Below are 11,325 nucleotides of genomic sequence, written 5' to 3' on the forward strand. Positions count from 1 at the left end.
AAGTCCGCACTATAATGACAGGCGTACTAACACCTTCTGCACGCTTTGGCAGCGCATTGATACGGAGCTCAGATATCAATGCGCTGTCGAAGCGCGCAGAAGGTGTTAGTACACCTGTCATTATAGTGCGGACTTTCCATAGCATAGAAAATCGCTACGTTTCAATTTGTGTAACTGAACTTGTTTCATATCACTGGTCATATAAACCTATGTAAACAGGAAAAACGCGGAAGAGTTTGGTCGCATCTAACTACAGCCCCAAAAAATACCATTGGCCATACTGAGCCTAGCTACATTGCTAACAGGAGTGACAGCGCGTCTGACTGCGTCTGACTGACTGGGAGGTCGCGCAAAGCTCGGAGAGGTACGGAGCAGCTCGTCTCAATTCAGATAAGAGCATATTTCATTATGGAAGTACGGTGGACTGTTCCTTTAATGAACCTCACGTGCTGTATGACTAGCACAAGGAACAAAACTCAGACTTTTTTCAGTCATTAAACATGATGCGACTTATGTTATTAAACTGAAGTGCACGTATTTCTTCTGAATAACCCGGCTTCCTTCATGAGGCTGCTCAGAATTCTCATCCTTGTATTAATAACACAATGTCTAAACTAACATATGAATGGCCTTGAATATAAATACGCACTTTTTTTTTTTTAAGTTTTGTGGTTATTTCATTGTTTGTTTGTTTTTTCCTGAATTATTTGTTGTTTTCTCCATCTTTTTTCCCCTCCCTGTTGGCGTTTCCTAAATTTGGGTTGTCAGGATTTTCTGGCGCATATTTGGTTTACGATGTTGCGTTTTATTCTATCCACATTCACTGGATATGAGCAATCGCATGCTCTGATTGGCTACTCTACTACTAGGATATCAGATCATATACCATGAGTAGAGAAAAACAAAATGGTGGGTCGTGTTGTTGAACCAACCGAGGACGAAAGAAAAACTTTACATGGAAACAACCCCCCCCCCCAAAAATACAAAAAAAAGCGCAACAAAATATGGAATAAAAGTACGATGGTAAGAACGTTTTTTTTTTCAAGAATTATTATGATTGCATTTTTCACAAATTGCTACTGCCATTTCGCCGGTTTGTTTACATTCGAAGCGGAAATGATTTCGTCGGACGTTTTGTAGAAAGTTTTTATTTATCGAATTTGCAAAAAAATAAAATAATGCTCTGTTTCTCAAAATCCAGTGACTATGGATAGAATAAAACAGTTATTCCATTCAATCTCGTCGTACATGGCTTATAGCCGACTTGGTGCTATCGGCTCATGTACGACTCGATTTCGTGGAATAACTCGATTCTCATTTTCGATTTGCCGTTACCTTTTCTGAATTGTTTCCCATTTGTCGGTATGGTGTTGCGGTTTCCTTCGTTCGTGAATCTGCCGATTGCGTTTGCCAATTTGTTGCTTTCCGGAATTTGTTTGCGATCTCCCGGATTTGCTCTTGCATTCCTTTTGTGCGTTTGGTTTGTTAATGTGTTTTGCACTTATGGGCCAACACACATTTGATTGAGAGTACAACCAAACTGCTACGGATTCTTTCCTCGGCGCCTGTCGGCAAACACATGAACGTATCTTGTTTACTGAAAGAAAAAAAACAACCTTTCGAATATTTTTTTTTTTTAAAGCCAAGATAAAATAAACTTTGAACTGTTTTCAATGCAGTGACTAGATCTTGAGCTGAACATGATACTGAGTCTTTGTGCTCAAAAGTTTTTTTTTTTTTTAAATAGATCGCAGCTTTCAGGATTCTGAAGCTCGTGGCCAGAAAAGTGTATATTACATTACACTAATGGCATTTAGCAGATGCTCTTATCCAGAGCAACGTACAACATACCCAGAGCAGCCTTGGGGAGCGGTTGAGGGTTGGATACCTTGCTCAAGGGCACTTCAACCATTCCTGCTGGTTCAGGGAATCGAACCGGCAACCTTTTGGTCCCAAAGCTGCTTCTCTAACCACGAGGCCACGGCTTCCCCTGTGAGCCCGTGCTTACACTGTATTTTCCTCGTCTCTCAGGTGGCACCATAAAGGAGACAGCTTTTGAACCTTTCACCTGGAAACCGTGAATATAGTGTACCTTTAAAAATAATTTAAGGTACACAATTGTCTCTTTAAAGCTTAATAGTTGGAACCTTATACGGTTCTATGGTATCACGATGGCGACAAGGAAGCGTACAGTTTCGAGCTTTATTTATGTCGGAGTGTGTGAGGCTGAGACTAATTGTGTTATTTCACGCTTTTGACAGGTTCATGACACCTGCTTGAGAACAAAAGCATAAAAATATAATTTAGACCAACTTTCACGACGTGACTGGAAGAGCTGTAGATTTTCTGAGTGGCTTATTTTGGGCTGAGTATTGAATTACTGTCAGGTCCGACATCCCCCTGTGCTTCAGAAACGGCAGAGAAGAAACAAACCTTCAAATAAAATAAAATAAAATCAAGGAATGTGCAACTCGGATGGAATAAGCGGACAGACAGTGGTTCAGAATTGAAAATGCCAATCATATAAGACACACAGAGTTGCTGGAATGCTTCCCCCAAGACGTTCCTCACCCTCCAAACCGTTTGCTGCTCTCTTTCATTCCTCCCTAGTTCAGGTCTTCAGAGTCCTGTCCTGGTGTCCTGTATTTACAGCAGCCATCAGAACAACAAAGACACGTGTGGAAGGTAAAATCCCGCCGGGTTTTTGTTTGGAGCAGATGGAGAAAGAGGACGATTCTGTGGACAGTCTCCCTTTCTCTCTCTTGTTCCTCAGCGTCCCCAAACCGCTGTTAGGAGATGATGGCGGGAGACCACCGCACCACTGTGAGATTGTCCGCGCTCACTGACCGCTTCTTGGCTGCTTTTCTCAAGTCTTTATACTTGTCATCGCAGAGCCTGGAGATCGCCTGAGAAACAGAACAAGATGGCTTGTCTTGATGAAATTCCTAAACCTCATGAGAATGCGAGTTAAAATAAAAAGTGACTATTTATACCAAATACAGCATGCAGCACAAAGAGGATGGACAGATCAGAGGGTGGCCACTGTGTTCTCTACCCCCACACAGCATCATTAACAGCCTGCATCATCACAGCTGCAGATAGATGAAGCCCGAATCCTCTCAGGAGGCACGCGGGAGGATGGTGGACGTGTAATTGCACTGTCCTGCTCATGTCTTGCTACCAGATCATTACTGCACCGTCGCGGCATCTCTCTGCTTCGTGACAAGTCCGTGTGTGACAGAGCAAAGCTTCAGGTTTAATATTAATTACACAGGGAGTGTCGTACATTCAAAAGGCCCTGGATCTGGTATCTGGACGGGATCCTGATGAAATTTTATCTATGTGGAAGTCAAATTCATCTCTACTTATCTTCGAGATTAAAATGGAGTTCAGCTCAATGCTGTCGTGCTCATCATTATTAATTATTTGGCATCTCGATGTAATGAGCACATCCATATTGCGCTTTTATAGCTGGGTCATTCATCATCGTGACTTTAATTATCGTCGATATGTAATACATTCTAACTAATAAAAGATCTAAATTAAAAAGATTAAAAAAAACAAGCATTCAGCTACTGTAACAGATAAATATCAAATACAGTGGTGCTTGAAAGTTTGTGAAACCTTTAGAATTTTCTGTATTTCTGCATAAATATGACCTAAAACATCATCAGATTTTCACACAAGCAGGGCTCGAAATTAACTTTTTTTCTTTGTGTACCCCAGTGGTCCCGAATTCTGTGTTGTATTGTCCCGAATGGAAGCAATAGTGTCCCCATTTTTTTCCTCTCTGAAATAACCAGTGGTTAATATTATCATATGAAGTTACTATTATATTTGTAACTATGCGATTTTGAACCCTTTATATCATTTTTACAATAAGTCACAAGACACAAGCGACACATGTCCTATACATCATCTACTTCAAAATTACAGTTATTGCATTTTCAGTTTATTAAACTTTGGCGATCTCACTGTATGAATAGATACCCGTTTATTTAAAGGGGCCAACTAGCTCATTCAGAAAATGTTTCAACTCACTACATCTGCAGTACACTTTAGTTGAAAATAAGACCCCTTTTATGTTCATTTCATCTACTTATACCTTGAATATCTGTTGGCACTTATAAGGCCAACTTATCATTTTCACCATTACCGTTATCCATTTTTATGAACTTTCCGTTATCCATTACCGTTATCCATTTTTATGAACTTTCCGTTATCCATTACCGTTATCCATTTTTATGAACTTTCCGTTATCCATTTTTATGAACTTTCCGTTATCCATTTTATGAACTTTCGCTGCCGAAACGTGGGTGTAAATGTTAGCAACATCAGCATAGTGGCAGGTCCGAGCCTAGTTGTGCTGCTGACTGACTAAACTTTCTGAACTAGAAAGACACCAAGAAAACTCACTTATTCTGTTGAACGGTATCTTCCGTCAATATCATCCACATCATTCCTGTTGTATTTTATAACGTGTCTAACAGTGTTCATTAAGTTCATTCAGTTGCTCGCGTTGCCTGCAGACCAGGCGATGACACTTTGGATCCTGAAGGTCCCGGAGACGTTATGTCTGGGCTTTCAGTTTCTTCCCCGCGGTCGGTCCGCTTCAACCACTTAAGCATTTTTGTTCTGGGAAGAGTCGGCGCAGCGTGTGCGCTAGCAATTCCATTCCAAGTCCATATAATGCGGACTCCGGCCGAAGATTCTAGAACAGAATGCGCTGCTCTGTAGCCTACGGATGCAGGTGCATCGAAAGTGTAGCTACTATGTATTTTTCGCTTTTAACGTTTTAAAATTAAAATTGACAAATTAGGTGAATGTCTACGTATGCGTTACGGCTTTGTAAATAATATTAATGTAGAACTTTTTTCGAGATCTATTTTTTTCCATTGTCCCGGGATTGTCCCAGATATGATAATTTTGTGTCCCGATGACATTTTTTATGGTCCCCGGGACGTCGGGACACCGTTAGTTTCGAGCGCTGCACACAAGTCCTAAAAGTAGATAAAGAGAACCCAGTTAAACAAATGAGACAAAAATATTATACTTGGTCATTTATTTATTGAGGAAAATGACCCAATATTACATATCTGTGAGGGGCAAAAGTATGTGAACCTCTAGGATTAGCAGTTAATTTGAAGGTGAAATTACAGTCAGGTGTTTTTAATCAATGGGATGACAATCAGGTGTGACTGGGCACCCTGTTTTATTTAAAGAACAGGGATCTATCAAAGTCTGATCTTCACAACACATGTTTGTGGAAGTGTATCATGGCACGAACAAAGGAGAATCCTGAGGACCTCAGAAAAAGCGTTGTTGATGCTCATCAGGCTGGAAAAGGCTACAAAACCATCTCTAAAGAGTTTGGACTCCACCAATCCACAGTCAGACAGATTGTGTACAAATGGAGGAAATTCAAGACCATTGTTACCCTCCCCAGGAGTGGTCGACCAACAAAGAGCAAGGCATGTAATCGTCGGCGAGGTTACAAAGGACCCGAGGGTAACTTCTAAGCAACTGTAGGTCTCTCTCACATTGGCTAATGTTAATGTTCATGAGTCCACCATCAGGAGAACACTGAACAACAATGGTGTGCAAGGCAGGGTTGCAAGGAGAAAGCCACTGCTCTCCAAAAAGAACATTGCTGCTCGTCTGCAGTTTGCTAAAGATCACGTGGACAAGCCAGAAGACTATTGGAAAAATGTTTTGTGAACGGATGAAACCAAAATAGAACTTTTTGCTTTAAATGAGAAGTGTTATGTTTGGAGAAAGGAAAACACTGCATTCCAGCATAAGAACCTTATCCCATTTGTGAAACATGGTGGTGGTAGTATCATGGTTTGGGCCTGTTTTGCTGCATCTGGGCCAGGACGGCTTGCCATCATTGATGGAACAATGAATTCTGAATTATACCAGCGAATTCTAAAGGAAAATGTCAGGACATCTGTCCATGAACTGAATCTCAAGAGAAGGTGGGTCATGCAGCAAGACAACGACCCTAAGCACACAAGTCGTTCTACCAAAGAATGGTTAAAGAAGAATAATGTTTTGGAATGGCCAAGTCAAAGTCCTAACCTTAATCCAATGGAAATGTTGTGGAAGGACCTGAAGTGAGCAGTTCATGTGAGGAAACCCACCAACATCCCAGAGTTGAAGCTGTTCTGTACAGAGGAACGGGCTAAAATTCCTCCAAGCCGGTGTGCAGGACTGATCAACAGTTACCGGAAACGTTTAGTTGCAGTTATTGCTGCACAAGGGGGTCACACCAGATACTGAAAGCAAAGGTTCATATACTTTTGCCACTCACAGATATGTAATATTGGATCATTTTCCTCAATAAATAAATGACCAAGTATAATATTTTTGTCTCCTTTGTTTAACTGGGTTCTCTTTATCTACTTTTAGGACTTGTGTGAAAATCTGATGATGTTTTAGGTCGTTTATGCAGAAATATAGAAAATATTAGAATAAAATTCTAAATTCTACCCTATAGATCCGGAATGATGGTTAGGGAATAAAAAAAATCCTGTTTTTCATGGATCATTCCGGTTCAGTGATCCGGATCAGCACCACAAGTCAAAGCAACGTAATTCAGCCCAGATGTATTCTTCATGTGAAATTTGGTGATGACTGGTTGAAAACTGAGGGAGAAATAGCCTCCTAAAACGTAGGAGGAGGAAAAAAAAATAATAAAGTAGAAAGATCCTGAGTGAGAGTTGCACCAGCTCTGCACTTATATATTGCATTCAGTTATAGTCTACGCCAAATCAACAGTTTTCTCCTGATTGACCATCTTAGATTTGCTCAGACTTTTTCAAAATAATGTCACTGGACCAAACAACTAGTGAGCAAAACTTTCAGCTTGTATCATCTTTAGTTTCTGAGATGGCAATCGTTACAAAACGATTTGTGACTCTGATAAACTGTCGCGGGAAAAAAAAATTGCAGCAAAGTTCCATAAATCACTACTTTTGAACTATTCATGCTAGATGCATAAATTCACGTACACTACTGTTCAAAAGTTTAGGGTCACCCAGACAATTTGTGTTTTCCATGAAAAGTCACACTTTTATTTACCACCATAAGTTGTAAAATGAATAGAAAATACAGTCGAGACATTTTTCTGGCCATTTTGAGCATTTAATCGACCCCACAAATGTGATGCTCCAGAAACTCAATCTGCTCAAAGGAAGGTCAGTTTTATAGCTTCTCTAAAGAGCTAAACTGTTTTCAGCTGTGCTAACATGATTGTACAAGGGTTTTCTAATCATCCATTAGCCTTCTGAGGCAATGAGCAAACACATTGTACCATTAGAACACTGGAGTGAGAGTTGCTGGAAATGGGCCTCTATACACCTATGGAGATATTGCACCAAAAACCAGACATCTGCAGCTAGAATAGTCATTTACCACATTAGCAATGTATAGAGTGGATTTCTGATTAGTTTAAAGTGATCTTCGTTGAAAAGAACAGTGCTTTTCTTTCAGAAATAAGGACATTTCAAAGTGACCCCAAACTTTTGAACGGTAGTGTATAAAGTCATGAACACATACAGTAGTGAGCTCCAAAGCACAATTGTGTGTTCTCCGAGCAACTATGAGGAAAGCCTGGTTAGAAAACGAGCTGGTTTTGGGTAACAGATTTATCCTCCCCTGCTGAGGAACATCTAGTCTGCAGTGACTGATCATCTGCTCTGAAAGACTATTAAAGGTTTGAATCAGATGGACTTGGAGATGGGTGAGGAGAAGAAGCTGGAACAGACAGATGTGCCACAGTTAGAGCTGAGCTATCAGGTGGATCATGTGTGACTTCTAACCTCGAGTTTCTGGGCCTTGTCTCTGCTCAGAGGCTCCAGAGGGAAGTTCAGGTTGTTGGCCTCGGACAGCGACCGCAGGTCGAAGTAGTACTTCGCATAAACACTAGACGGCACGTTGATGTTAAACTGCAGCAGCTCCAGAAACTGTCTCTCCAGCTCGTTCCTGAGAACCCAGAGAGAGAGAGAGAGAGAGAGAGAGAGAGGAGACATGGTGAGAAAGGCAGGCAGAAATAAACCCAAGAAACAGACATGAGCAGGCAGGCAAACAGATAAAATAAATAGAGGAGAGAGAGAGAAATGGAATTAGAGATAAACGGAGACAGACAGACAGAGGAGGACAAGCAGAGACAATCCAGACCTGCCTCTTAACACTAAAGAATGCTTTATATTTAAATAAGACGTGCGCTTTACTTTCCACCCACATGAACATTCAAACGAAGCTATACAAAGGCTAAATATAACCAAAAGCCTCTGAAACACGCACACACACTTTTAACCAAACTCTCCTTGCTGTGCTGCTCACTGCATGGTCTTTAAAATAACAGTGGAGGTCAGAGGTCACACAGCATGCTGAGGGTCACGTCTCGCCCTGACCCGCGCTTCAGATGAATTCCACGCCGTTCTGCACTTCACACCGCAGCAGTCTGATCTAATTTTTGTCAGAATATCTGGATTCGTTAGATCAGATCAGATCTCAGCAGCTTCCAGATGTGCAAGGCAGTAGTGATGTCGTTATTAAAATCGCTATACTTTATTCAGCACGACACTGAATGGTCACATGACCCGTCGTCAGGACGCAATATGTAACGGAACACCTGTGTCAATATACGTGTAGCAAAACCTGAACACTGACTGAAAATCTAGTCTAATTCTCCATTCCGATTGGTCAGAAGGTGCCGATTCGTCAGTAGATACAGCGGTCTCATTGTAGAAGCAAAAATGCAGTAAATAGCCTTTACTTGAACAAAACAAATGTTCAGAAACAGGGAGAGAACTCTCACTCTCTCTCTCTCTCTGGACAGAGACATGATGCAGCTCGACTCGTGCCGTGTTGATAACTACTGTAGGTAATGTCTCAGCTTCTGGTTTGAGCTTTTCACAACAGTGGACTTGATGCCTCATGAATTACACATCATATCCAGTATCGCAGTGTTTGCGCTCTGTAGCATTCCGTTAAATACAGTCCAGAGGAAAATACACGATATCCGTTACTTTTCCATTATGGAAGGCTGAGTCTTTTCTGTGTTGTTTTTTACCTCATACATTAACGGGCTTGTTATGTAAAATGGGCTTCGGAACAATAACATATAACACAGATGCATTAATATATACCTGCGATTTTACAATCGAAGGGGACGTACGGTAATAAGGACCGATAAATACAAAGGGAAATCAACTTCTTCTAAAGACGGGTCACAAATGACAAGTCAGAGCTTTCAGAAAATCCTCTACCTGCTAATTAGAAGTGTGAGGAGCATGTGAAGCGCTTCTGTACATCGGGAACTTTTTATAATTACTGTAATTGTGCTTTTCAACTGCAGCGATGTGCTGTGATCTAGATAACGGCTATTTATTTCTCTGACCGACTCTGTATTGGATCGTTAACTCTAATAAAAAGAAAATGTTCTTAGTGTAACATTAGCGCACACACACACACGGACTTACATGTCCTCTACGGTGATGTCCTTGAGGATCTGACAGTAGTCCACATTCCACACGGCCTGATCGTCCCACACTTTCGACGCCAATAAAATGGCTCCCAGTACGATCCTCTTCCAGTTAGCAGGACAGATATCAATCTCGGCGTAGGTTAACAACCTCTCCAGATACACCTGGGGGGAACAGACAAACAGGAATGGACAATAATGAGAGAAATACTCTACAATTGTTTACTGATGAGTTCTACAGTCGATATTGCACGTGATGCACCATGTGCTTCAGCATCAGAGTCGAACTTCAAGCCCAAAGCAATGTGTCTGGACACACGGAGTATCAGGTTTTGTCACATTAAGTGAGGAATATCATACAACAGGGCATGCAACCATACAATCCACAACACACACACAGCACCGGCCTTGGTTCAGGCCGTTGCTGAGGAAACATTTCCCCTTGAAGGTCACTGCTGGGAGACACTCTCATTCCTTGCATTCCTCTCTAACTCTCCGCGGTCGCCATTTTTACCCCGAGTGTGACAAGCGGGTGCATGACCAGCGCCTTCATGGCTGCAGGAGCAGACGGCTGCTTGCTTGCGCTGGATTACCTCCCCCCCCTACCCCTGATTCCCCCCCAAGTCCCGTGTTTAAAGTGTACTTGTGTTGTTGTGTGCTTATGCAAAGGTTTTTTAAATGTTCCCACACTGTACTGCTGACAGGAGCATAGTGGGGGGTGTTATTTTTTTTTCCTTATCTTTCCTCATGTTGTGTTTCCTTTTTATCTTCATCCCTGTCTTCCTGTCCTGTCTACCCTATGTAAATTGTATGTTGTATATGTACAGACAGGTTGATGGCTAATTTCGCTGGTACATGTGACTAGTGACAATAAAGGGCATCATCATCATCACCCCTTTCCTGTTTGTAGCTGCACTGAAATAATAATAATAATAATAATAATAAAAATAATAATAATAACAACAATAACAATAACGAGACCATCAATGATGGCATAGCTCACTCCAGCCTCGTCTAGTTGCGGTGGGAGCAGCACACAGAAATGATCCAGAAAAAAGGACAACAGAGACTTCACTTTTTAAAAAAACTGGTTTCATTTCAGGTTGACAACAGAATAGCCAAGATGTTTTACAGTGCCTTTGTGGAGAGTGTTTTAACCTTTGGGATTCTTTGTTGGTTTGGCAATGCAACAGAGGCGCAAAAAGGTAGACTTAGGAAACTGGTAACAACGTCTAGCAAGCTGATGGGCACAAATCAGAAAAGTCTGGAATTCATATACAGGGAACGATCACTTGGTAAAATTGATACAATTTTAACAGCTGAAAGACAGCCATTATTTTATACTTTTGAGCTGCTGCCATCAGGCAGCAGATTCCGATACCCCGCTATTTTTAAAAACAGGACGAAGCAATCTTTTATCCCACAAGCCATTAGCCTTTTTAACATATATGTGAAACAAAAATGTAGATCTTAATTTGCGTCCCCCTTTTCAGCTGGCCTGAGCAGGTATGCTATTTTTATAGCTTTACCATTTATTTTTTTACCACCCTTGCAGCTTTGTACAGCTCTTATGTTATGGGAATGCTATGGATAAACTGGGATTGTTGACTGATTGTTGATGGCTGACATCTGTCTAATGTCTTATGTATTGGGATAAATGTGGCGTCTTGGGTATACCGTATGTGTAGCAACAAAATGGGGTTTGTGAGTGTTTGCTTGTTTTGACTGGTTTTCATGTCTAACGTTTCATTTTCTGAAGGAAATTTCCCCCACGGGGGACAATAAAGTTTTACTACTACTACTACTAGTCCAGAAGGAACGATCTAAAGTGGGCC

General features: G+C 41.3%; 1 protein-coding gene across 2 annotated transcripts in view; it reads right to left on the reverse strand.

Moving 5' to 3' along the window:
- Positions 1–409: 409 nt before the first annotated feature.
- Positions 410–11,325, reverse strand: part of ccny (cyclin Y) — a 230,580-nt gene continuing 219,664 nt past the window's right edge. For both annotated transcript variants that reach the window (XM_060922514.1, XM_060922513.1), the window contains 3 exons: positions 9,489–9,655; positions 7,824–7,986; positions 410–2,906 (listed from right to left, as the gene is read on the reverse strand). In XM_060922514.1, coding sequence (XP_060778497.1) covers positions 2,790–2,906; positions 7,824–7,986; positions 9,489–9,655 — 447 coding nt within the window. In that variant the 3' untranslated portion in view covers positions 410–2,789. The remainder of the gene's footprint in view (positions 2,907–7,823; positions 7,987–9,488; positions 9,656–11,325) is intronic.

This window comes from Neoarius graeffei, chromosome 5 (assembly GCF_027579695.1).
Source record: "Neoarius graeffei isolate fNeoGra1 chromosome 5, fNeoGra1.pri, whole genome shotgun sequence".
NCBI lineage: Eukaryota > Metazoa > Chordata > Actinopteri > Siluriformes > Ariidae > Neoarius > Neoarius graeffei.